The 27,057-nt window shown below is 54.6% G+C and overlaps 1 protein-coding gene across 4 annotated transcripts in view; it reads right to left on the reverse strand.

Annotated features, from left to right (window-relative positions):
* The window catches only part of LOC111162388 (nuclear factor I X), a 94,132-nt gene that overhangs the window by 44,610 nt on the left and 22,465 nt on the right, over positions 1-27,057 (reverse strand). For 3 of the 4 annotated variants that reach the window (XM_022526779.1, XM_022526778.1, XM_022526777.1), the window contains exon 2: positions 20,840-21,371. In XM_022526779.1, the coding sequence (XP_022382487.1) occupies positions 20,840-21,371 (532 nt within the window). Of the gene's footprint in view, positions 1-20,839; positions 21,372-21,716; positions 21,768-27,057 lie in introns of those variants that run through there. The other variant, XM_022526776.1, reaches the window with a different exon arrangement.

A 27,057-nucleotide genomic window follows, 5' to 3' on the forward strand; every position in this document is an offset into this window, starting at 1 on the left:
AAAAGACGCTCTAGTGCACAGGGATCCGTGTAGAATTAATGCCTCACAGCCTATTTACAGACATTTTACCAAACAAAACATCAACTCCCAATGTTTGACAGGAAGCCCCTCCCCTCTTGTCAGGAGCGATCCCTCCTAAAGGGGGTTCCCAGAGATGAGCAGCAAAAACCCCAGGAAGGGGAGAGGGAAGAAAAGGAGTGATTACAAGACGGGAGAAGGTAAAATTATAAGGTTGGAGCTGTCAAGGCAAAAGAAGGAGGGGGGGGGGTAGGCAAAGTGACTCCACTATTAGAGACTCGGTGTGAAACACAGAATTCACAACAGCCAAAAATCTTGGCGCTTTGTCTGCGGAATAACAGAGACTCGGTGGCCTGAGGGCTGAGAGGCGTCAGAATCCGCCCCACACACAGCCCGGTCTGCTCACAAGCAGCGCACATCCATCCCCTAAGACACATAGGACTGAGTAGCGACCACACCCCGGGGGCCACCCCCGCAGGCCACTTCCTACTGTACCTGTTTTCGACCATCCTGTCCTCTCTCCCAAGGAGCACCTTGGAGGACACCAAAGTTGGAAAGGAAAAGTGGAAACTGAAGTGGAAAGGGGGCAGCAGTGTCCCCATCGTGGACAGGAATGAATGGTGGAGGCAGGCTTTCTGGGCCCATCCAGAAAGGAACGAACTTGGGTTTACTGGTCATGCCTCTGCCTGCTCTGCTCTGTGCCTCAGAGGACCAGATGTGCATTCTGGAGAAGCCAGGGTGTGCCTGGTGTCCCTGCAGGGGAGCAGGAGGGCACAAAGCCCTTCCCACCCCTGCATGCCCTCCTCCCGACTTCCCCCACCCAGAGGGGCCGTCATGCTCCAATGGCAGGAAAAGGTCTGAGTCCCTCATGCCCAGGCGCCTCGGTGGGCAATGAGGACAAGGGCAGGGGGGCAGTGAGAAAGGACAAGTGTCCCAATCCATGTCCAGCTCTTGCTGCCAGAAAAGGGAGGGAGGGGAGTGGACAGAAATGTCCACAGCCTGTGGTCCCTGACACCCACCAGGGGTCAACACACCGGGGTTGCTGGGGTGGGATGCCTGTTCTCTCCCACTCCCGCCCAGGGACAGACTTGCTAAAGTCTCCAATCCTAGCACCAGGGAGTCCTCGGGGCCTTCCTCTGGTCTGACTTGCCCACTGCCATCCCTTTCCTTTGCTCTGTCCAGGGTTCCCCACCCTGACACCTCTGACATCGGGACAGGATCGTTCTCTGCTGTGGGGGGCCGTACTGTTCATTATAGAACAGTTAGCAGCGTCTCTGGCCTCAGCCCACTAGACGCCAGCAGTGACACTCCCCCTAGTAGTGATGACCAAAAATGTCTCCAGACATTGCCAGAAGTCCCCTGGGGACAGAATCTTTTACACACACACACACACACACACACACACACACACACACACACACCGCTGAGAGCCTCTGTGCTCTACGATCACCTGCGTCCTCTCCCAGGAGCAGGTCACACACGGCTCTGGGCTGGCACAGACCAGGTGCTTCTGTGTGTCCACACAAATCAATGGGGGGGGGGGCGGGTGGCTGCAGAGTCGCTTCAGAAGAGAGCCACCGCCCCCATCCAGACAAGTGCCACCATGTCTATACCCACAAAGGCCTGTACCTTTGGGCATAGGGCCGCGGAGGTCAGGGTGCCTGGGGGCCCTCCCCGTCCTCAGCTCTGCTGACCTCCCCTGTCATGCCAGCACCCACAGTGGGAACTCAGCCCCCGCCCCCCGAACCTGCCCAGCTCCTGGGAAGGGCTGTTGTCCCTGTGCCATATCAAAACATGGGGCTTTTAATAGCAGCTTCCTGTGGGGCTGGACTCCCCCCACCCCTCGCCTCTCACTCAGCCCTGCTCCTGACGGTGCAGCCACAGCGCCCTGTAATTAGGGCAATTGTAATCTCTTTTACTAACAGGTAGATTAATAGCAAGGCAGGTTCACAAAGAGTCCTAGAAAGGAGCTGCTCACTGCGGAGCGGGCAGGGAAGGGCCTGACGCTTTGTGGCAAGTGCACTTCACAGCCCCGCTTGCTCCATCTGAAGCGGCTCTGGGCCTAGTGTCTGTTGGCTGTGCCCCTGGGCGACCCGGGTACTCACTGGGTGACAGCGGCAAGGGGGGGGGAGCCCAGGGAACTGCGCTCTCCTTGGGTTTCTGTGGCCTCATGGGAGCACCAACAGTTGGAATCCAGTGACCCTCCAAGTTTCCCCTTCTGTCCCAAGGGTGTGATTCGCACTGACTTTTACACACACACACTCCAACCCACGCTCATACACAGACACCCACCTCCTGACGCTCAGACACACACGCACAGACACTCACAGGGTAACACATGCTGCACACTCGCAGCGGAAAAGAACGGACGAAGTTTCATAAACACGCATCCCACCCACGATGGCACGGCCAAGGGCCCTGGAGGCAAAGGATGCCTGGCACTGCCACTCGCAGAGGAGGAGGGAAGAAAGGCTTCAGGGGACAGGCCTCTCCCCGTCCACGGCTCTGTCCACAGCTCTCTCCACCACTGCACCTCACAGGCCTCCTGCTGGGCCTCAGGGGTCACGGGGCGGCCCCCACCTCGCGGTGCCGGCGGACAGTCAGGCTCTGGGCAAGATGGAGCACCAAGCAGAAGGGCTGGGGTACAAGAGGTCTGAGATGCTGTAGCCTCAATGGACCAAAGAGATGTAGACAGTGACACGAGGCCTGCGTTCAAGGTGAGTGAACATGCGAGCGTGCACCGGCAGACGCAAGGGGGACGGAGCCCGAGAGGAGCACGCTCACACGCACAAGCCCCTGGAGACTTGCAGGAGGAGACCATCCTGGCTCCGGGGTAGGGCACAGGGGGTGTGTGTCCCAGCCTGCGTGGCCCTGGGGAATGCCACCTCTGGGGCACAGGATGGATGTGTTTGTGTGTGTCCCTAGCCCAGAGTGAGGGACTCGCCCTCCCTCAGCCTCCCCTTCAGTCACAGGAGGAACGCGTCTCCCCAGGCAGGCCCGGCTCCTGGCAGCCAACGGCGGGGCCGGCCTCAGCGGTCAGCGGCAGCTGCGTCCTCGCAAGCTCTCAGGGCTTGCACCTCGGCAGTGGCGCAGGGAGGCGGCTGCCATGCAGATGCTGTGTCCCACACCTGCTCACTGTCAGGCAGCCCCGGGGCTCCCAAGGGAACGGACACCGCCATGCCAGAGCTCTGAGGAACCCTCCCCGCCAGCCGTGCTAACAGAGAGAAGCCTAGAGTGACGTCCAAGATTAGCTCTTACAGTGGACAACAGCATGTGTCCTTTGGGGATACGGGAGCTGAAGCAACACACATCCATTGGTCGGGAGAGCATGCAAGTCTTGATCTTGGGGCTGTGAGTTGAAGCCTCACGCTGCAGGGTAAATTGTACTTCAGTTTGTTTTGTTTCGCTTTGTTTTTAAGGGGCAGCCTGAAGTAATGTGTACGTGAAGTGTGTGTGTGATGTGTGCAAATGACGGGAGTGTCTTTCTGGGGCTCTGGGTAGCGTGAACAGGGTACAGCTGAGGATGTGGACCGAAAAACCGTCCCGCGTCGTCTGCAGGAGCCAGATTTCCAGGTGGCAATTTAACAATCCATATGAAGCATCTTCAGAAGAGTGTGCACCCTTTGCCTGGTGACTCAGCTGCCACCAAGTCTTGTCTGAAGGTCAGACACAGAGCTACCGAGCTCGGTGCATCAGGATGTCCATCCCAGCAGAATGCACGACATACGGGCTTCTTCCCGGAGAAGGCAGGGCATCAATTCTGGCATGCTGAAGTCTCAGACAGCCATTTAAAAGGCATGTTTCTATTTTTTTTTTTAAGTTCTATTTATTTAAATAATTTCTATATCCCACGTGGGGCTTGAACTCACTCCCCCAAGATCAAGAGTCAGGCTCTTCCGACTAAGCCAGCCAGGCACCTCTGTATTTTTTTTTTTAAAATAAGCATCTATTTCATTAATAACAAAAGGTAATTTCATTTACTTGTTTATTTATTTAGAGAGTGAGTGGGGGTGGGGGCAGAGGGAGAGAGAGAATCCCAAGCAGGCTCCATGCCCAGTGCAAAGCCTGACGTAGAGCTCAGTCTCATGACCTTGAGATCATGACCTGAACCAAAATCGAGAGTCACTTAACCAAATAAGCCTCCCAGGTGCCCCATAGAAGGTAGTTTCTCATTTCCAAAATGAAAAGGGAATAGAAGTCATTAGAAATGTTGAAAATTAGGGGAAATGCAGCTAAGAAAAGATGCTAAACCACCAAAATTTAGTTTTCGAAAAATTGTGATGGGGTAGGACACACGGTGGTGTTAAATTTTAAAAGCAGCACCCGGAAGTGTTTGTATCGTAAACTCCAAATTTTAAAGAACTAAATATGTGCATGAATAGGTGCAAAAAATGCAACAAAAGGTGGTTATTTAATGTCGCAGAATGTTGACTTTTTGCTGACCTCCCCCCGACTTCATGCTTATCTGGTGTTTTTATGATGAATGTGCACTAGTCTTATAATCAGAAAAATACCTGTTTTTAAAACAGAGGACAGATGAGCAATGGCACACCTGCAACTATCGCCTCATTGTGGAAGAACAACATGAGGCCGCGGGAAACCACTGCCCCGTGGGTCCATCGGGATTCACGTGGAACTTTCCCGCTCAAGTGGACTCTACGCCAAATGACACAGAGTAAGCAGGAGGGTGACAGCCCCAAAGCATGGTCATACTGCAGCAGGCCACGTTCCTGCGACTGGGCACTGGGGCCGCTCTCCTACTGGACGCGGGACTTTGGAAAGGAAACTGGCCTCCAAGAAAGTAACAGGCGGGCACATGGGGCAGGAGAAAGCAGGTTCATGGCCAGGGAGGAGGAGGCTGGCTAGAGGAGCTTAAGGTGGAAAGGGAGAGCTGGGAGTCACCTCAAAAACTAATGAGACCGACTCTGAGGTCTGAGATAAGCAAAGGGGGCAGCAGCGGCCAGAACAGACTTCGGGATTGGCTCAGAAAAGTGACTGTGTGTGTGCCAGTGTGTGAGAAACACACTGTTCACATTCCTTTAATAATTTACTAAGAACCACACGCAGCCACCAGAGCTGGGTGCACATGTACCAGCTGGGGGACAGCAGCCATCTTGGACGGGGGAGGCCAGGGCCTGAAGGGTCTCCAGGAAAGAGAGGTCTGGACAGCCAGCCATGGGTCCGCACCCACACAAGAGGACTGGAGGTGGGGGCTTCGGAGGAAAGAAGAGGGCGCAGGGTGGGGGGGGGTGCCTCGGAGCCAGAGGCAAACCGTCCCGCTGTCTGATGCTCCTGCAAAAGGCTCAGGGCTGCAGCTGGCCCGAGGGTGCTGCGGGGCACCTACTAGGTTAGTAGGTGGGGAGGATCCCCACGGGGGAGGAGGTCCCGTCACGGGTGAGCTCGGCAGCCCCGCTGGCTGAATCTGGAGAGGACGTGGGCTCCGGGGACCGCGCACCCCTTCCGTCTCGCAGGGCTGGCCAGAGAGACAAGAGCAAAGGCCTGGGAGTGGGGGCAGGGTGAACCAGGGCCAGTGGCCCACCCGGTGGTGGCCCCTGTAACAAAGGGCCAGCAGAAGGAGGGGGTCAGGAGGAGGGCAGCTCTTTCCCTATGTTCCTGACACCTCAACAGCCATAAAGCAGAAAAACACATTTTCTTTTTGAGAAACGAAGTCTCTTTCACCCCATTAACCCACAGCTTCTCACTTGCCTGCCACATTCCTTCCAGCCCACCAGAAGCTTCTGCCACTCCTCATCTGTCAGAATTCTCCCCTCCTGATGCCTACTCGGCACAAGGGCCGCTCTCCCCTGCCTTCACTCCCTTCCTTCATCAGCCCTTTTTCTGACTTTTACGCCATTCCGCGCCTTTGTGTCATTTCAGGGATGGGCGCAGGATGCTTCCCAGCTGAAGGTAATTCGATATTCAAAATGGGTTTTGGGGTTGTACAAGACTATACGCTGGGCAAGAGACAGATGTGAGGGCAGATAAAACACAGTCCTAGTTCCAAGATTCCAGAAGCAGAAAAACCTATACAATTAAGTGCAAGTGTCACAGGGAAACGAAACTACCTAGCCACCAGCCGAGCCCCAGGGTCGAACTTGGGTTCAAACGGGGCCTCGCCCGGCTGACTGTTCACTTCTGCCGCAGACTCTCCAGAGGAGCCTGTCTCCTAATGAGACACAGAAAGGCAGGACTCGCCACCTTGGGATCATGCAGCCTCTCCCAGAGAGGGTGTGCCAAGGAGGCCAACACATGCCTCTGCCCACAGTCCACAAACCAGCGAGTGGGGCTCTGGCACACCAGGGGCATCCCTGCAGCCAGAGCTCTTTGTTGGAAAGGAACACAATTCAAGAGACCTTGCCAAGCCAGGCTGGCATCTGAGTAATTATATTAATGAATCTCTGAGTTAAAAAATCTAATATTAAATGGTGGCTTCGGGACCATCTTCCTCAGTTACCGACCCACGTGGCCGAACAGTGCTGGGCAGCAGCATGGCTTAAACAGATCGTGCGTGTGCATGTGTGGGTGTGCGCGTGCGCGCGCGCGCGCGTGTGTGTGTGTGTGTGTGTTGTTTAATTTAAAAGAAATGCTTGTATTTGAAACGGTGCCCAGAGATCTGTGTGCCGGGCCCACTTTATAAACCACAATACCATAAATAAGTGAGAGAAATCTGGCCCATCCTCAGGGCAGGGGCCTCTCATTTGGCCATACTCTCGGGCTGGCAGTACCCTGAGGGTTCCTAGTCCGCAGAGCAGCGGCCTTTGTGTTCGGAGCCAGCGCTGCTCCCCACAGAGTTCCCCTTGGCACTGCAGGCAGGGCCTTCCTTGCAGACTTCTGGGCCCTGCCTCCCCAGTCCACACTCGCTAGCTCTCTCCATCCCGAGTCCAACTCAAAAGTTGAGCTCCACACCCTACAAGGGGCAGGCTGCACCCAGCTGATCCTCCGGTTCTGGCCAACTACCCGGTGCAGAGCAGACCAACAAGCCACCATACTGGCCGTCGTCTGTGGGCACCCCCCCCCCCCCCAGCAGAAACAATGACCCGAGTGGCCACACTATGCGTGGGGTCAGGCCAGAGGGCACCGAGTAGACTACAGCCACGTGGTCGACTCAACAGGCACTAAACACAGGTGAGAAGAAGGTGCTGTGCTCCGCGGATTACTTTCCCGCGCGCATGCAAAATGTAATCTGCTACAAGTGACATCGGGGAAACCCAATTTCTGTGACCTCCGTGTGTCGGCAGAGGCTGCAGCTCCCTCATCCTGTTCCACCGGTAAAGTCTCTTCTGAGTGGCAGAGTCCTGCCCTAGTTGCTGGGCCTGGGAGTGTTCCTGCTTCTGAGGAAACAAGTCCTGGCTCTGGACCCGGTACACTTGGGGGACCCGTCGGGCCGGCAGCCACAGCCGCCTGCTCAGGTCTGCACAGGAAGTGCTTGCCTGGAAGGTGAGGGAAGGGGCAAGCTTTGCCTCTTGGAAACTCCTTGATAGGCAATAAGGAATTGCTGTTTAATGATTTCTCCATTATTATTATTTTGTAATAACAGGCAAAAGATCCGCACCAGCACCAGGCTGCCTAGCAAGGCCTTACACTCGACACTGCCTCGGCCGCACAAGCCTCTGAGCTTTGAGGGGGAAAGACCCTCTCAGAAGCCTCATGATTCCCTAGAAAAAGTCTCCCGGCCCTAGAGCCCTACACATAACCAAGCAAAGCACAGGAAATAGAGCTGCAAGAAATGCAGAGCGGAGGCCGGGGGTGGGGGGGTGCCCTCTCCGATGCCAGAGGCAAGGGCTCTCTTGAGGAGAGGCACAGAAGCTCTGCTTACCCTCTCCCTCACCCCCCATGCCCCCAGGCAGGGCTTCTTGGCCTCACCACCTAGTGATGTTTGAGCCAGACGATTCCTTGTTGAGGGACTATCCTGGGCATGGGCCTCCACTCACTAGATGCCAACAGCATCCTCTCCCGGGTATGCGAACCAAGTGTCTATAGACATTGCCAAATGTTCCCCGGAGGTCAAAGTCACCCCTGGTTGAAAACCACTTAGTTCTAGGGTGACCAACCATCCTGGAATGCAAAGGACAGAGGGATTTCCTGAGACAGTGGACTTTTAGAGCTGAAACCAGAAAACTACTGGTCGTATTGTGACAACTTGGTCACCCACCCTTCCTTCCTCCCAACTAACCTCCATCCTGCCACCTGCCAACAAACGGATTTCATCCTCAGGAATGTGAAGAACACCTCTTCACCACCCAACAGGAAACTACGTCTCATACACCAAAATAGAGGACATCCCACCCCATAGCTTCTTCTGGGGCCAAAATATTATCCTCGTCTCCTGTGTCTTCCCAGGCGCCAACTCCCAGTGCCATGACTTCCAAAAGTCTCTCTGAGACGTGCTCCAAATTGCTCACATATTTCTTATATTACTAAGGCCAGAATTGGCCTAAACCCTCTAGTAGGGGAAGCTGTCCCGCCCTGGGGAGGACATGACTGGGGAGCAGGGTTCTGGTTTGCCCATGTTCAGCTCCCCTTAAGCTGGTGGCCCCAGAGCCATGAAGAGGTCACCTGGGACAGGGAAGAATGGAGAGAGACCATGGGCTCCCCCGTTCTCCCTAACAGGCAGCTGAGTCTCTCACAACCTGCTACACACGAGGAGGGACCCTGAGACCCTCTAAAGAAGAGATGAAAGAAAATGGAGTTTCTTGCCCCGGCACTGGTTGAACACCTAAGGGTAGATGGCCTGTCCTCACCCCATGGACCCCACCCTGCTCAGCCCCAGGCACAGTAACCACCCCCCCCACAGCTTTCTAACCATTTGCCTCCTCCCTTTAAAGGCCTCTCTTTGCTTGGTCCCCCAGGGAGCGTTCTTATTACTATGGAAACAGTGATGTCATGTGGCCGGGTGGGGCTGCAGGTCCCTCCCACCACCTCCTAAGTAGGTACCCTGCCTGCCTACGTCACCACTCAGAAATTTATAGCCCAGCGCCGGGTATTTATAAGGTGGCTCTGGTGTGACCACAGATTCAGTGCAGGGCTGGTAGCTATTTATAGTCAGAGAATATACACTTATTACACACACACACACACGCACACACCCCGTATTCTGGGCCACGTGTTATATAACTGCCATTATGCAATAACACCCATTATATAATAATTATGCGCTAATGGGGATATAATCTGCAGGCGTAATAAGGACACACTCCTCAAAGGCTGCACTCAGTCAGCCTCCTGCAGGCCGCCTCCAGGGATCTCCTGATCTCTTGCATTTACTCCGCCCACTCCAGAAGAGTCACCAGGTGTCACCCTACTCCCGGCTGTCATCTGCAGCTTCCCCTAGACCAGCTGACCCAGCCGCAAAGCTCTCTCCAGATTTCCTTCTCCCAGTCTTATCCGTGCCCCTGGCCTGGAGGGAACACTCTTCTCGCTGCCACAGTTTTAAGCCCGACACAAAGAATCATGATGTGATAAATCCTGGAAGGCTGAGGCACACTTCACCCCCCCGTTTTTTAAAAAAGATTTTATTTATTTATTTATTTATTTATTTATTTATTTGAGAGGGAGCGTGAGAGAGCGAAAGAGTGAGAGAGAGAAAGAGAGAGCACAAGCCGGCAGGGGTGGGGAGAGCAGAGGGAGAAGCAGACTCCCCTCCGAGCAGGGAGCCTAACCCAGGACTCAGTCCCTGGACTCCAGGATCATGACCAGAGTGGAAGGCAGATGCTTAACTGACTGAGTCACCCAGGCGCCCCCACCCCCATTTTAAGAAAGGAAAAAAGCAGTAGCCACCTGCAACCCTGGAAGGAGCCTGTAGGGTCTAGAAAAGCCTCTGGGATGCCAGGCTAGTTGACGAAGCGTCTACCCCACGCAGAGGTTCACTCTGGCCCTCCAGGAAAGGGCTGGGAAGCTGGCTCCAGAGAGGAGAGGCTGGGGCCAAGCAGGGCACAGCCAAGCAGGCCACTTCTCAACAGACCCTCGTGCCGTCAGTGCCCCTGCCACACCTCCACTCCCATGGTGGCTGAGCCTTTGGCGGGGGTCTCAGCACGGGCTGGGGCTCAGGCCCTGACTTCCACCATCCGGGTTACACAGCTGATAGAAATGCACCCCCCTCCCCAACAGGATCTTGGCTGCTCAGACACTAACACACATTCTGCTGGTCACCCAGCTCCCAGAAAGGACAAGCAGAAACTGTCACCTCAGGGGGAAAAGAGGTCAGGGACGTTGGCTCCACACCTAGGGTGACGGGAGACACGGGTGGAATGGGCAGAGTAGGAAAAGTCAAGACCGCAGTGGCACTCCGTGGACCCGATTCAATTAGCCCAAACATACCACTGGCTCTTAAAATAGTTATCTCCATATTTAAGTTATTTGATCTACGAATTGATAAAAAAAAAAATTAGAAGAGCCTACACAGATCAGGGAAGTGAGTTTCCCTCTGGCGCAGGAGGGTTGTTTGGGGAGCTTGTCTGTCTCTTTCATTTCTCTATTGTTTGAATTTTTTTTTAGAAAGAGTGTGTTTTACTACCGCAATAAAAAAAAAAATTGAACACATCATTTAAAAAGAGTAGCGCGGAGGCTCAGGTGACACTTCTGGTCTCTGCGTCCCACGTTGCAGAAACGAATGACTGCTGCTCCTCGGGGTCTGGGATGGCCCTGACAGGGTCACCAGCTTGTCATAAAGGCCTGGGTCTTCCGGATAGCAGACCCCCTGCTCTAGTCCCCAGATCAGCACCCCCAGGACACAGATCACGACGCAAGATACTAGGAGGAACATTCCGTAGGACACTCCTAGATGGGCTCCTGATTCTTACAAGCGAGAGGAGCCCCCAGGCTGCTTGAGCCCAGGCTTCTGCTGCCCAGGAAGGGAAAATGGCACACCACATGCAGAACAGAGGGGGCTCAGAGGTTCTGTTGTCACGAGACTGAGAGGAGAGGCAAGAAGTAAATGCGGGCAAAGTTCTGAATCCCTCTATTTCTTCCATGCCAGAGGCTCTCTGCTGGGGCAATTCTCTCCCCATGGAAATGTCTGGAGCTATTTTGGTTGTCACACCTGGGGTGGGGTGCTGAAACTGACATCCAGCAGGTGGAGGCCAGAGATGTTGTTAACCGCCCCACAGGGCACAGGACCGTCTCCACGACAGAATGGTCTGGCCGGAAAGCCAGCAATGCCGTGGTTGGGAGACTCGGCTCTACGGGAGCTGTTGTCGGTGGCTGAGAGGGTATGTCCCCGTCTCACTAGCCACAGAAACAGGAACATCTCTAGCGTGCGCTAGCCTCTCCCTACAACCCCACCCCTCCACATGCTGGGAGACTGTTTATGTACACAGACCTAAAGTTTTCAAACTTTAAGGAAGAGGTAAGGGGAGAGTTTACGTGAGGGAGCATCAAAGACAATGTAGAGAAGATTACTGCAAACGTCCAGCAATCATCTGGTTAATTAGGATAATTACATTCATTTTTATTTCAAACATTGATTCCAAGCAGACTCCCAGGAAAAGGGCGTGACAGAGCAAGGATCAGGGATCCCAAGATCCAGCCGAGCTGCCTGGCCCTAGGCCTGGACTTTCCGCCCACTCCCTCCCCTGCCCCGCACTCCAGGGAGGGGTGCCAAGAAGAGAGCTGGCCACTGCAGGGTGAAGACATCCAGTGGACCCAACCCGACCCATATCATGCTGCCTCCCAGGTCGGAGGCAGGGGGCCAGCTGGTGGGGAGGCCAGTGTCAAGGACAGGCCAGGTGCCCGATCACTGTCTCCACCCCACGTGCTCAGCAGCTGGGGGAGCCCTTGAGCCGAGCCACAGGCTAGACTCCAGCCCCACGGTCTCAGCTCCTAGAGAGCAAGGGAGACCATGGGGACCCACACAGCTTTCTCCTGTGAGACTCCGCCAAGGCCAGCAATCCCCATGAAGTTCAAGGAGCAGTAAGGTCCACAGGTGGAAGTGCTCAGTGACCTGGATCCTGGGGTCCTTCTGCCGGCAACTCCTCGTGTGATCTGAGTGCCGTGACACTTCTGTACTTGGGTTCCCGTCTCCGTGCGGGCCCAGGGATAATAATTCCTGCCCTGCCTATATCACTCAACCATTGTGAGAAGGGACTCAGCTTCTGGCGGCTGAAAAGGCTCAGCCAGCTGACAAAAATGAGCTAATTCCTCACTGTCTTTCAAGGTGTGGTTCAGACAGGTCATCTTCCAGGAAGACTCCCAGGTCCCCCGGATCTGATTCACCGATCCCCCCTGCACACGGGGACTGCTGTGTGTCACCTGAGCACAAACACATTCAGCCACGGCACAGATGTAAAACTAGAGTCGGTGTGAGAACCTGGGCAGTTAACACAGGACTCAGCATGGTGCCGCAGTCACAACTGGGCCTTTGAGGGGAAAAACGGAATGAAAGCAGGGAAGGGAGAGCAGGGGTGTGCCCCTTCCTCCACTGGACAGGGAACAAGAAGTTGTTGGGAGCCTGAACGAATGTTTGCCCCTTAAGTTACTGGATGTCCCCCAGATAACAGCAAACAATGGTCCTGACCTGGGGCAGCAGCACGCCAGGCCAACATTAAGACATCAAAAGTGAAGACAAGAGCCAGAACACCCCCCTACACACACACACATACACACACACACACCAACAGACAGGCCACAGTGGCTGGTGGGGGGGACAAGTCACTTGGGAGACAAGCCCACAAAGAGCAACCCCAGAATATTTTTTTAATCCCCAAAGGGCCAGAAAATCAGTTAGTAGATATCCATCTGACAGCGTAAAAAACACAGGCACCCAGGAGGTGAGGCCCGTCCAGCCAAACCTCCCTGCCATAGCGCAGAGCAGCCCCTCCGCCTGCTGGGACCCTCTTCTAATGCCAGCAACCCCTCGGCTCAAACATGCTTAAAATGGCGACAGCGGCCTGTGGGGCCGGCGTGTGTCGTGCTGTTTTCCACGGTGCCCTTGGTGCCAAGAAAAACCTATCATCAGAAATGCCGTCAGCTATATTTATCTATCTCTCAGCCCCCCAGCCTCCTCCTCCCGTCTGCCAACCAGGCCCCGCGGAGCCCCCTCACCCAGTGGGCACGCTTCCCCGTTGCTGACGCCCGTGACCACCTGCCCAAGCCTCACGCTCCAGCGTTCCCTTCCCGAGCCGTGGCACTGAGGCCTCCACACAGACACAGCAACCGACGGGCTGCCCCTCTCCTTACCGCACGCTGCGACGCACCCACATGAGCTGCAAGGAGGCACCCCGACAGGCACCGGTCCTGGTGTCTCTAGTCCCAAACCACTGGCGAGGGCAGCCCTCTGTCTCCTTTCAGCCTCAGCTCCCTGTCCTCAAAGTCCTCCAGGAGCCAGGGGCCGTGTCCTCTGGGAGGGGCACCATGGCTGCAGCGTCTCACAAACCAGCCATCGTGGAGAGACAAGAGGTATGGGGTGGGGTCTGGAGCGGGGTGGGGGGGCGAATGAGAGAGCCAGCCTGGGAGGACTGGGGCTGGTCTCAGGCCAGTAGGCTACAGGACGCCAGGCTGCTGGGTAGACCTGTCACCCCTCCATTTCAGTCCCTGACGGAGAGCAGGGAGACCCAGCCCGTATTTGAAGACACTTAGAATCTCCAAGGAATGTGCATGCTAGAAGGATCCCCATTCCCTTCCCATCCGAGGGAGAAACGGCATAATCTGGGACCCTAAAGGGAAAACGGCAAAGTCAAGGTTCAGGACTACCCAAATCCTACAGCTGTGCCAAGGCCTCTGCTAGGGACATACGGGACGTACGGGGCCAATACAGGACTGTCAGACCTTTCCCTACCCAAGCAGCGGGCTCTAACCTGACCCTTCCCACCCTGGGGCCCAGCACTGAATGTCTGAAGGTGAATCAGTGACCATATCCTAAACCCCCACACCTCCCCCTCTCGCTTCGTGGGGGCAGCCCCCACTTCCCTCGTCAGCCCTCTCCCCAGGAGACTGCCCATCGCCTCCAAGCCCCCAACTCAGGAAGGAGTTCCAGGGAACGGACCCCTCTGAGAATGAAGCAACCCAAATAAAAATTTTAAAACCCAGAAGCTCTTTCTCTCCAGCCCCCTCCCCCTCCACTGGCAAATGAAAACAAACAAGAAATCAAAGAGGCCTTTTGTGCGAGCACCGCGCTGACACGGCTGGGGCCTTTGAAAGGACTTCTGAATCGGACACTGAAGGATAAAATAACTGAAGCGTGGCAGCTCCTGAGACAGGGGTGGGGGGTGGGACCGATGGGGCAAAGAGAGAAAGGGGTGGGGAGGGAGCCACACTCTCTTCCTTGGGCAGAAAAGGGGATGCTCTGCAGGACACTAGAACAGAGGGGGACCTTGGCACTGCCCTCTGCCCCTCTGGCCCACCCTTCCCCGGCGCCCCAGGTCTCTGCAACACTAGAAAGTGGCAGAGATGAGCCCTGCCTCCCTCTTCACGGCCCCTGGTGAAGCCTTAGCGGGTCTTCCCTCCCCTCCAGCATGGATCACTGCACATTCACGCCTCCGGGACAGCGCCTTCTAGAAGTCATCCTGAGGCCCTCACGCAAAACCCGCCGGCGGTAAGCAGGAGACTCTGGTTCTTAGAAGGGCCTCGCTCACAGTAGGTTCACCAAGTGCGGATTTCATGGATAAAGGAAATTCGACCACCCTGTGGCAGTGCCAAAAAGTAAACTGAATCCTCAGGAAGTAAGTCCTTCTGGGCATCTGAAGCCCAGCCCTCCTGCTGCAGTGCGGCCCCGTTTCCTCTGGGTGGTAGAGTACATTTGGTCACCATGCTCAGGCATCCGGGTCCCCTCTGGCTTATTCACAGCCCAAGCTCTGCCGGTTCAAGCTCAGATAAGGGTGAGTCTTTCTTTTCCCTTGAGCTACAGCTTCCAACTGAGCCAGCAGAGTGAGCACTCCACCAAGAGCTCTGTGCATCATGGCCAGTGCGGACCCCTGACCAGTGGGGCAGACGGGCTGTGGACAAAGGGGACAGGAGCAGATAGTCAAGGGAGTCCTAGAATGAGACCAAGCCAAAGGACTGGGTCTGGTTATTTCTGGTCTCCTCTTTGGGGTCACATCCCCTCTTGAGGCTAGTCTGGCCCCCTATCACTCTTTCACCCCACCGAGCAAGGCATCATCGTTCCCAGTCACATTAACAGAGCACAGGGGGCTTGGGTCAGCTTCAAAGGTGTGCAACCTGGACAGTCACACATGCCCCATGCTTGGTTTTAATGCTATCACTGTTGTCACACTGCAGTCCCTAAGCGTTTTGAACTAGGAGCCCCACACTTTCATTTTGCACTGGGCCCCACAGGTCACCGAGCTGGAAGGCTGGGCAAATCCTGTGGCTACCATGGGATCTGATCGTGCCCAGAGTTTGTGTGTTCTGTACCAAATGCTCCAGTTTAAGAGGGCCTCCAGGAAGTGGTAACCAAAATGACAAGGGCTCGAGGAGCTGCGTCCAGTGCGGGCGGTGGGAGGGACTGGCAACGTTTGGCCTGGAGAAAGGACAGCTTCCTGGGGAGAAGGGTGGAAAGGAACCCTGAGAGCGGGCTTCGGCATCTAAGAGCCTGCCATGTTACGGAAAACTTGGCTCTCACCTTGCATCGTCCCTTACCAGGAATAAGACTGGCAGGTGAAGGTGACAGGGAGGCAGCCTTGGGCTCACGAAGTCCTAACAGCAGTGACAGCGGCCGCCGTGAGCCACGGCCTGCTCTGTGCCCTGTGCCCGTCTCTGCACGTGTTAGCTGCTTTCATCCCTTTCACCAGCCTCTGGGTTGGACGAACAGAAGAATTTTACAACCGAACTTGACCTTTGCACGACACCAACGTCTCCTCCAGGGTGTTCTAAAGGGGACCTTACGTTGGGTTAAAAGATGATCCGCAAATTTTGCTAATCTTAGGAATCCGGTTCCCTGGGCCCTGCAGTCTCCGCTAGCCCTGGCACCAGATGGTGCTGCCTCAACGACGCAGACCAGTGGCATTTCTGGGCCTTGAAAAAGGAGGCCGTGGGTGAGGTGGCACAGGGGCCACGCTAGGGGTCAGTCCCCCGGGGAGCGCGGCGGGTGCTCCTCTGGCCCCTCCCACGCATGGACCCCAGGGCCTCCAGATGGGCCGAACGTCCAGCAAAGACTTAGGGGCATTGCTGACATCGGCTGCATCTTGGCAGGGCTAACACGGCCAAATGATGCCCTCTCCCACCAGGGAAGGACCCACATGAGCAGTCCTCCCTCGGCCCAGGAAACCAGTGCTCGCAGCAAAGCCCTGAGCTCTGACGCAGAGAGCAAAAACCAGGGGACTCCTACACCTGAGAAGGGCGACAACGCACTCAGAAAGGTTCACTTCGACAATTCGTTAGGTGCTAATCCACTTTCCGTGACAGGTTCGCTCCAGCCGTCCCAGGACCCGGAGGTGAGGAAGGAAGCAGAAACTCCTTTCAGAGCACTGCACCAAGAGCCCAAGGGAGCACCCGCTGCAGAGTCCAGACAGAGAAACTCTGCAGGACAAATGACCCAAGCCCTTCAATAGCAACGACCCAAAAACTACCAGAAAAGAAACCAAGATGGAAGAGGAGGACCACCTAGAGGTTAGGAGTCTTGAAAGACCTATCGACCCATTGCACTGTCTGCACCTGATTTTTGGTTTGTTTTTAGAGCTCTAGGCCTAACATGGGGCTTGGACTCACGACCCCGAGATCAAGAGTCGCGTGCTCTGTCGACAGAGCCTGCCAGGCGCCCCTGCGTGCCCCTGGATCCCGATCCCGATCCTGACCCGGACAAACAAACAGAATTAGGAGATGATTAGGGAAATATGAACACTGACTAGCCTGACCATACTAAAGAAACTGTTGATTCTTTTTAGGTGTGACAGTGAAATCGCAATTATGCTCTTCACAATTCCTCATCTTTAGAGATGTGCCCAGATATATTTACAGCTGAAAAGCTACAATGTGGGGCGCCTGGGTGGCTCAGTCGTTAAGCTTCAGCTCAGGTCACGATCCCAGCATCCTGGGATCGACCCCCACATCAGGCTCCCCACTCTGAGGGAAGCCCACTTCTCTCTCTCCTGCTTCCCCTGCCTGTATTCCCACTCTCACTTTCTCTCCCTCTGCCAAATAAATAAATAAAATCTTAAAAAAAAAAAAAGGAAAGAAAGAAAAGCTACAATGCTTGGATTTTCTTCTAAACAACACAGCGTGGGTGGGCAGTGGGGGTATGGATGAGTCGAGACTGGCCGTAAGTTGGCAAACTACTGGCCCTGGTGAAGGGGGTTCCTTCTACATGTGAAATTCTCCACAGTGAAAAGGCAGAGATAAAGGAAAGGGCCACCACCCGAATATCTGGACTTCACCGGCCTGCACTACCAGCCTGTCGGAGGAATCTGACAGCGAGAAGCTGCCATTTCCATTCAGTAAAGCATTTTATCACTTTCAGATTTTTTTTTTTTTTAATTTTTAAGCAATCTCTCCATCCAACGTGGGGCTCGAACTCACAACCCGAGATCAAAAGGCACATGCTCTACCGACAGAGCCAGCCAGGTGCCCCAGATTTTTCTATTTCCTAAGGCGGAAGCCTAGATCAGGGCAGGTCTGAAGATACCGGTCCACCCTCAGGGCCCTGTGGAGGATTTGTAAAGAATTGTGCCCACTACCAGACCAGCCCAGCCATCCTTCCCCACACAAGCAGGGGCCTCCAGGACCCACACTTCTGGCCTATCTGCGACCGCCCACCTTAGGGCCACCTCTTTGGATGGCAGGACATCACCAGGGATACACCTCTCTTCCCCATGACAGTGCTCTCTGACCCTGCTCTTCCTCAGCATCCCCTCCTAAATGGGACAGACACATGACGAGATTCCTTCCTAGCAGGAAGGCTAGCCCTCTGGAGGCCAGAACAGACTCTGGGTGGTCTTTGGGACACCGCACACTGGGAGTGGAGCTCCCAACATCACACAGCCATGTCCTTGATTCCTTTTCCAACCACAGCTCCTCTTAAAGCTTCATGTGGGCAAAACAAGAGCACCAAGGGCCATGGATGACGACGGCACTTGCAGGTGAAGCGGCGCTCCCTAGCTTAGTACCATGTCATACTCTCTTGCCATCAAACCCGGCACCACGGCCAGACCGGGTCCTTGGGCCCAGTTTTAAGGAAAGAAAGGTACTTCCTTTAGAATCCACAGCAACTGTGAGCCCTTGCCACCCCAGACCGCCTTCCCAGGTTCCAGTGGGAGGAACAAGTGGCAGGCTGCTGAGGGCGTCGGAGTACATGGGCATAGAGAGGGCTATGCTGTCCCATCGATGCTGTGTGGGGATTTAGCCAGAAGAAGACATCTTCTAGCAAACTGGGGTGGCCTGGGAGGAAAGCCGTGCCTGCTCCTCACATCCTCGAGACATCCTCGAGACTATCTACCCCGGGCCCAGTGTGGCCCGTGCTCCAATGACTCACCCCTGGTCCTGCAGTGAGGCACGTTTGAATTAAAGCAATTCCAGCAAGAAATCCTACCTTCGTTGAAATTATCTGGAGTCCAGAGAGCCGGAGTAGGGATGAATTATTTAAAAATGTCCTCAGTTCTCCACTCAGCTTTTGTCAAGGAACTGGACCTCAGCTGGGACAGAAATGGCTTCGGCCGCATTCGATGGGGCATGAATTCTCTCATATTCCTGGGCAAATGATCTCATTATGGCTGGGGGGCGGGCGGGGATGCCTCCCTTCTCCCGACACCTGCCTGGTTAGTCCAGGAGCCAGCAGGCTGGCCACAAACCGTCTCCTTCATCACACACACTTCATCCTAACTCAGCCCCATGCTGGCAGCAGTCAAGAATCTGGCCTAAAATAAAAGAGGAAAGGGAAACAGCTCGGCTACAGCGATCTAGCTAGAGAGCAGGGCAGGGGGAAGCCGGAGAAAGATGAATCCTGATTTCCATCTTAGAGGCCCCAGTGCTGAAGTCAGAAGGTACCGAATCCCCTCTAGAAGGGCTGCCTGGCAGACACAAACTCAAGGCTGCAGGCTCTCCCGAAGCTACAGCACCAACAGGCAAACACCCTCCCCACTCTGACTTGCTGTGTAGACAGAGAATGAGAGGATAACTTTTCAAATTTTTCTTTAGTTTCAAGAGTGAAGAGAGGAGAGGACTGGCGGTTGCTCGTTCTTCATGAGGGATCATGAGAGTCACACAGGGCCAGGTGCAGGCCTAGAAAGATCCATGGAGGGGGCAATGGCTTCCGGCCAGGTCAAAGGTGAGGGGGTTTGTTCGCTGCTTCCAAACAACCACCAAAGCCACCTCTCATGAGAGAGAATGTGAACGAGCAGGGACAGAGGCCTCCAGCACCGCTTCTTCTTCCCCAGAGTTGTCCAGCATATAAACCCTCAGCGCTCATTCTAGTCCAGGTTACCTTCCTGACTCAGTGCTAAAAGCTCCCCAAAATTTCATGTCTGGATTAAGTCATGCCACTCCTCCCAACTTCCCAAACCGGCAAGTGAGTGACCACAGCAAAAAGTGAGTTGCTTTTCTTTTTTATGAATGAACAGGAAGGAAGACACACACACACACACACACACACACACACACACACACACACTCACACACTTGCGGGGAAAGAACATTCACCAGAGTTGAAGTTAAGCCACATTCTGTTACATTTGCATAAAGAGAGAAAGAAGGGAAACAAGGGGGAAAAAATACCGGAATGGTGGAAAGGAAACACACACACACACACACACACACACACACACAGAAAAAGGTTTGGTAGCCCTCTCATTACAAGTTGGTTGGGCATAATGTAAACACACTTCTGCCTTGCTTAATCACAGAGTGCCGCCCGTTTAGGTTTCAAAGGCGGCAGTAAATTGGGCGTAGCTGAGTGGAGGCTAAAAATTAACCAGCCATCTCTGTTTCAATTTGTAAGAAAACAAAAGCGGAAAGAAATTATAAAAAGGGAAAGGGTGGGGGGGGCGGTGAAAGGAACAGAGGAAGAGAACGGCACCATCCCGACCCAAAATGCTGGGTAAAACTGGAAAAGCAAAGAGGAGAACTGGAACTACTCGGGACACAAAAGGAAAAGGAAAATTTGCAGAGTTTTTGGACTGTTTGTTTCTCCAAGACCACTGCTGCAACGCCGCCCCTCCCTGCCCTGCCTGTGCCCGGGAGAGCCTCTGTGCTTCCCAGCAGAGGGGTGGGGGCCTGGGGGTCTCCCCACTGGAGCCAGACGGCGGAAGGGAGAGCGCAAGGAATCTCCTCCTTTTCACTTTCTGTGAAGTCCAAGGACTTTCCTACTCTTCGGCAGCCAAATCCCAGCCATACCAGCTCCCGCCTAGGCATCTGAGCCCCAGAATCTGCCCGCCTCTGCCTTCTCTCCTCTTTTCTATTCATTCTGGCTCCTAACCGGGGGTTTTACACGCCCCTCTCTCCACCGAACTGCTGCCCACCCCGCTTGTGCCAAATCCCGCTTTTCCCCAGGACTTAGGAAGAAGCCGCAGGAAAGCCAGCACCTGGCTCCCGATACTTCTTCTGACTCATTTTAAATCTCTGCAACGAGTGATTTTTTTTATCCACCATCGTGGATAATTCTGGGGCAGCCTGGCCCCGGTCCTAAGACCTGCAGCGTCTTTTGGGTAAGATGAATCCTCCAAAGCGGGAAACGCACGACAATCCGGTAGGTAGGGTGGCGAGGGAGTGAAGGAGGAAGAACGGGGAGGGTGGAGGGAAACAGAAGAAGGAAAAGGGGGCCGCCGCACGGGCTTCAGCCCCAGGCAGGACAGGCGCGCTAGTTAGGCCCAGGGCATGGGTCCTTTGGAAAGAAGAGGCACCATACACAAAACGAATGCCGGCAAGTACACTAAAACGGGGAGTGGGGTTGAGAGTGACCTACCTGGAGTGTGGACAAAGTAAGCCAGATAAAGATCCAGTTCTTTGATTGTGACTCCAATGTGATGTGGCTGGACGCAGAGGCCGGGGTTCGAGCACTGGGGCGACTTGTAGAGCCGCTCCCCATCAGTACTTTCCAGGGGGATCCCCTTAAACAAAATCACCATGACCAGGTCCAGCCGCCACACCTTGTCGGCCTGGCGCAGGCAGTCAATCCGCCGGATCTTGCCCTTCTGGTCGGGGTTGGAGAGCACGCAGCAGGGGGGCTTCTTGCCGGTGATGGTCAGCACAAAGTCCTCTCGGAACTCGGGCCGGATGTCTTTGCGCAGCTTGGCCAGCAGCCGGGATGCCCACTTCTGCTTGATCTCGGGCTTCTCGCCCAGCAGCTCGTCCTTCACCGCCCGCTCCTCGTCCTTCGACATCCGCTTCTCGTGCTTCTTGAAGTACTTGCGCTTCCGCGCCTGCAGGTTGAACCAGGTGTAGGAGAAGGCGCGGACGTGAGGCAGCAGCGCCTCGATGAACGGGTGGAACTCATCCTGCAGGCGGCAAGCCGGGAGCATGCGGGGCGAGGGAGGACGGGAGGAGGGGAAGACGGGGTGAGGGGGAAAGAGAAAAGGAGAGAAGAAGCGTTAGAAGGGGGGCACAAGAAAAATCGCCGCCTCCTCCTCCGCCGCCCCCCCCCTCCCACGACAATTTTCTGTCGTGATTGTTCTACAAAAGTGTGGTCTGGAGCCACCACCAGCCTGGCCAGCCGCTCGCTCCCATCTCAGCCTCGGCAGCCAGACAGAGGCACCCCGCGCCTGAGCACACACCTATTCTCTCTCTCTCCCCCTCACTCACTCACACACACGCGCGCACAGACAACGTTGCCGTCCACACACACACGCTGCTGGTATCCCCGCCAGGCTCTGTCGCGCCCATGACATCTCCATGTTTTGTCGCTGCCGCAAACTCCTGTCAGCTCGCCCCGACGCCGGATCCCGGCTGCCCCGACTCCCGCGGACGCGCAGGCGAGGCGTGCGGGGGCCGCCTCGTGTCCCGACACCGGTCGGCTTTTGGCCACCCCCAAAAAGAGAAAACATGACATCCAGGAGCCGGGCGAGGAACCGGATTTGGCTTTCCCCTCCCCGCGCTGTTTGCATTCTCTTTTCTCCTGCTCCAATTGGAACATCCACCCCAGCATTTTTTTTTAATCAGATCTAAATCCTAAATATGTGATTTCAGCTTTGTTACCGACACCGATACTAATGTTAATCACAGTAATAAGGAACAAAACACTTCTTGTTAGCACAAATAAGGTGGTTGCCTCGGCCACATTAGGGTTAAAAGCTACGTGGGGCGTCCTGCAGCCCCTTCCCCACTGACCCCTTCACCCTCTTTCCCACTCAGTCAGGTGACAGAGGGCTGGGCTCCCGCTTTTTGTTTTTGTTTTTGTTTTTTTTCTTTTTGCTTGTTTGCTTGTTTGAAGTTTAAATAATAATTGATTTCTGTTTACAAAAATAAAACTGGAAAAAATTAAATAATTACCATTGATCTGAAGCACCCGGCAAAGCCCAACGCCCGATTCTGAGCTTCTGGACTCAACAGAGTTGTGAGTTGGGGGCGGGTGGGGGGGGGGGGGGGGGGGAGGAGCAGGGGAGGAAGGTAAATGTTTTAAAGGGGGTTATTATTGGTGTTCTGGGGAATAGGGGCCGGGCTTGGGTGGATTCTCAAACCCTTCCCCCTCCTCCCCCCTCCACGCTCCATTGCACAGAAGGGGGAAATTAATATTTTTTTGAAAAGGAGCAAAAAGAAAGAAAGGTCAGGGATAGCAAGCAGAGAGAGGGAGCGAGCCGGTTGCCACACACGCCAGGTAAACAAAAGCCAACAAAAAAATGTTCAATTTCGCCTCCTGTGCATCCTCTTTCAGTTTAAAAAAGGGAGAGAGAGAGAGAGAGAGAGAGAAGGAAAATATGCAAAATTTAAAAATCAAAACCTACCTCCCAATCACCAACCCCAACACACAGCACACCCCACCCCACCCCCCACCCCACCCCCCACCCCCGTGCAAAACAAAACAAAAACAAAAACCAGGAGGGGGAAAGCAGCAGCTGAAGAAAAAGGCTTTCGGCTTTGGCAGCGGCACAGGGGTGTAAACTTCGCGCTGCCTCCCTCCGCCTCTGAGCCTGATCGCAGGCAAAGGGGGAGCTCGCAGATTCCCGGGGAAGAGGACGAGTTCGGACCGGCTGCAGACCGTCGCTGGCAGACGCGTGCAAAAGAGAGAGAGGGAGTAAGGGAGGGAGGGAGGAAAGAAGAGAGAGAGGGAGAGATCGAGGGTGGACGTGGATGGGATGGTGGTGTGTGTGTGTGTGTGAGTGTGAGTGTGTGAGTGAGAGAGAGAGAGAGAGAGAGAGTGTGTGTGTGTGTGGCTTTTCTCTCTCAAACTCCCTCTCTCTCCCCTTTCATGCTCAATCCCCATCCATTTGCCGGTGCCAAAGCCAGTAAAAAGGGGGGGGGGAGGAAGAGAGAGAGAGAGAGAGAGAGAGAAGGATCCACCTATTTGGCAGTGAGACATCCTCGAGCAGCCAATGGCTGTGTCCAAGGGGAGGAGGGAACCGGGCGAGCCGGGAGGGTGGGGAGAGCCCCCGGCAGTTGGAGACCAAAAACAATTTGCCCAATCGACAAGTTCACGTCTAATGAACAAGCAAAGTCCAGCAGTTATGAATTTTTCATTCCAGGCTCCCACTCGGGTCCATTGGCAGCAGCCAGCCAGCAAATCTGGGGAGGGGGTGTAGGGCTGGGGAGACTAGGATTGAGGAAGACACGGATTTTTTTCCTCTTTTTTTTTTTTTTTTTTTAAGCAAGAAAAAGAAATAAATAAAGGCCTGGCTCGGGCGGGCGCCCCAGAAGGCCTTGGGGAGAGCAGCTGCGCCTTCTCTGTGTTTTGGTTTCAGTCTCTTTCTCTCAGGCCCTCACACTCTCTTTCTGGTTCTATTTCTTTTTTTATTTATGGAGCGCACAGGGGCGAGTGGAAGTTTTCCTCCCTGGCCATACACGCGAGCCTGCGGTGCTATGAATAGAAAGAGAAGAAAAAGAGCTCGGAAAGTGTCCATGCCAGCAGCACTTCCAGGGCAGGGACCTGGCGCCCAGGGTGCGGCCACCCCTTCCTCCCCGGGCCTGGCTGCCGCTGGCAGGGGCACTCCCAGACCAGACGCCCCCACCCACCCACCCCCAGGCCCCCAGCGAGCTCGACCGCCTCCCTCAGCCCACACCCAGCCACGCACGCTCCATTAGCGGTGACGAGGGATGCCAACGCAATGCAGCTCGGCTCGAGAAACTGCAACAGTTTATTAAAATAGCCTCCTGTCACAGCACTCCGCTGACAAGCACTACATGCAGCCACAAACACAACAGCCAATCCCAGGGAGAAGTGACAAAGGCAGGAAGACGGACACTACTTCCGAACAGTGACTGAGTCTTGCGCGAGGCCTCCCCCCAAGCCCCAGACACTCCATTCTTGGCTTTCTCCAGCTTCACCCTCTCCACTCGATCCGTGTTTAGTGTTTCTTGGTTGGAGGAGAAGCAACACTCACCTACCCACCCCCCCAATTCAATTCCGAAGAAAGGGCCCAAATCCCTACGGAGGAGCAGGGTGCACCAGCGTGCAAAGAAACCCAGACGAAAGGGAGAGAGCGAAGGCAGGAAACAGCAAAATGGAAAGGAAAGGGCTCTAGCAGGAAAAGCGGGACAACTTTGGGGAAACCGAGTCATGGGGAAGGGGCCTCCCTCCCAGCCAGGTGGAAGGGTGAGCCCGGGAGAGGGAGGCCTGGGGTGAGTGCCATCTCCATGGGGTTCTCTCTGCCAGGGGCTACTGAGCAGCCTGCTTCGGGCCTTGCAGAAGCTGTAAGGAGGAGACAGTTATTAAAAGAAGGGCAGAGACCTCGGACAGACCGGGAGAGGCTGGTCCCACGCTCAGCGCTGCCTCTACAGCTGCCCTCTCCCCAGGCGAGGCTCAGCCCTCAGCTGGCATGGGGAAGGGCAAGAAAGGTCACTGCTCACTCCTGCCCCTATCTTCCCCATCTGAAACCCTGTGCTCTGTGGCCTTTATGCTGGCAGAAAGGTTCCCGGAAGAACACCTGGAGTGTGAAGCAGCCCCGGGCTGGTGCTCAGCCCTGACAATGGGAGAGATGCCCGCCAGCACCTGGGACCCCGGTCTGGGCTCCAGGTCCTGAGTTGAGTGGTCTGAAGTGAGCTCACAGCTGACACCAAGAGAAACAGAGGTGAGCCAGCAGAAGGCAGGTGTCATTGCGGACAGGCCTCTTAGAGTAGCGTTCAATAATTAACATCATGTTAATAACCAGCTTCAGTCCAATTAGCCAAAGATGTTAACTGAGTGACATAAGATACCAAACCTGGCCTCTCCACCTTGAGAGAAGCACTCTTACTTTCTAGAGTGGAGATGAGATGGTAAAAACCAGAAGTGAGTTTATATTCAGCACATGGGTGTTTTTCTGGCATTTTGATTTATACTAAATATTAGACACCAAACAGAAAATGGCCAACATGGGCCTCCTGGAGGATTCTGGCATATTCCGTCTCACAGACCACGGTGCCGGCTGGAAGAGATGCGCTCAGCATGGGTTGATTCCGAGACCCGTGGTACAACTGGTACAACTGGGTGAGTGGTGGGGAGATGGCGGATGGGAGGATCCATGCGGAAGTTAAGGAAACGGGACAAGATCCGGGATTCGCTCTGGGATGGAGGGAAGGGTCAAAGGTCGGGGGAGTGGCAGAGAGGTTGGACAGAGAAGCGACCCAGGAGGGCCAGTGGAGTTTCTCAATAGAGCCTCAGGGATCTACACAGAGCACAGTGCGCCCCCTCAAATGCTCCCTGAACAGGAGGAGCAACAGGCCCTTCCCAGGAGAGTAACACGGAAGGAGAACAATCGTCAATTGTCCTTCTCCTGCCAGTTGTCGTAACCTTGAAGGTGGGCAGAGTGGATTCCCAGGGAGCACTCTCCGCTCACCCTGTTCCCACAGGGGCTACTGTCTGGGGTGTGTGGGGGAGTTTTCTGGAAGAGCGGCCTGAGGCCAGGGTATTCCTAAGGCTTGGGAGGGAGGGGAGAAGGTCTCTCTCTCTCTTCTGTGGGCACACACAGAGAGGACTCACTCAGGTTCCATTAGAAACACTTGGTGTGCCCCTACCGCTGCAGCCTCCTCCTCCATGCCACTGGTGGTGGCTCTAGGCCCTGGACACGCCCCTCAGGAGCCCCAGACAAAAGGGGACTGTCCCCCTTTTGTTAAGAGAGTGGAGGCTCTGTTGGAAGATTACCTGTCCCAGACCCAGCCTCCTTCCCTTCTCCCCTCCCGCCTGGGTTGAGGGCTCAGAGGCTCTGCACCCTGCACACGGACAAGAGCCAAGACAAAAAACCTTCAGACAATTCAAGGCTTCTCCAAGGGCTGAGTCACCCACAAGTGCAAGGGTTCAGGGGATGGAGGAAGCAAGGGGACAGGCAGGCCTCTGAGAAGGAGAGGGGAGGAGGGAAGAGAATGCGAGAAAAAAACCAGGGAGAGGGGAGAGGGAGCCAGTGATACTGGTGAGAGCAGGGAGCAAAAAAGAAAACTAAATACATGGGGGGAAAATAAAGTAAAAGCAGACAATTTGAGGGGAAAGGTATTTTCTTCACTTAAAAGAAAAATCAAGAAGCCAGATATAAGACTTTTAAAATTAACATGGGGTTTCTGGAACATGGGGTTTGTGGAAAGGAGTTTTTCTGCCTTTGGGAGAGAAAGGCCTCTCTTACTGTCAAGTATATAGAATATGATTTTTTTTAAAGCAACAGTTTTCACTGAAACATTTCAGAAATACTCATGGCAGTTTCAGCCATCACTAGGAATAATGTGCCTCCAAAAGAAAAAAAACTGATCAGACCACAGAAAAAGAGGAAAAGAGCGAGTGAGAGAGAGAGAGAGAGAGAGAGGGAGGAAGAGAAAGAGAAGAAAGCCAAACCTGGAGAGAAAAAGCCAAGTTGGGCCCAAAACTGCAAAGAAAGAAAGGCAAAGATGGAGGGAGAGAAGACAGGACCGAAAAGGAAAAAGAAAAGAAAATTAAGGAAAGGAAAGAGAAAAGAAAAGAAAGAAGAGGAAAAAAAAAAAAAGAAAGAAAACAAGGAACAAGGACAAAAGACAAGGGCTCTGGGTCAGGGGCAAAAAAGAAAAACTAGCTAAGGAAAATGACTGCTT

This window comes from Enhydra lutris, unplaced genomic scaffold (assembly GCF_002288905.1).
Source record: "Enhydra lutris kenyoni isolate GAN:26980312 unplaced genomic scaffold, ASM228890v2 scaffoldscaffold92, whole genome shotgun sequence".
Taxonomy (NCBI): Eukaryota; Metazoa; Chordata; class Mammalia; order Carnivora; family Mustelidae; genus Enhydra; species Enhydra lutris.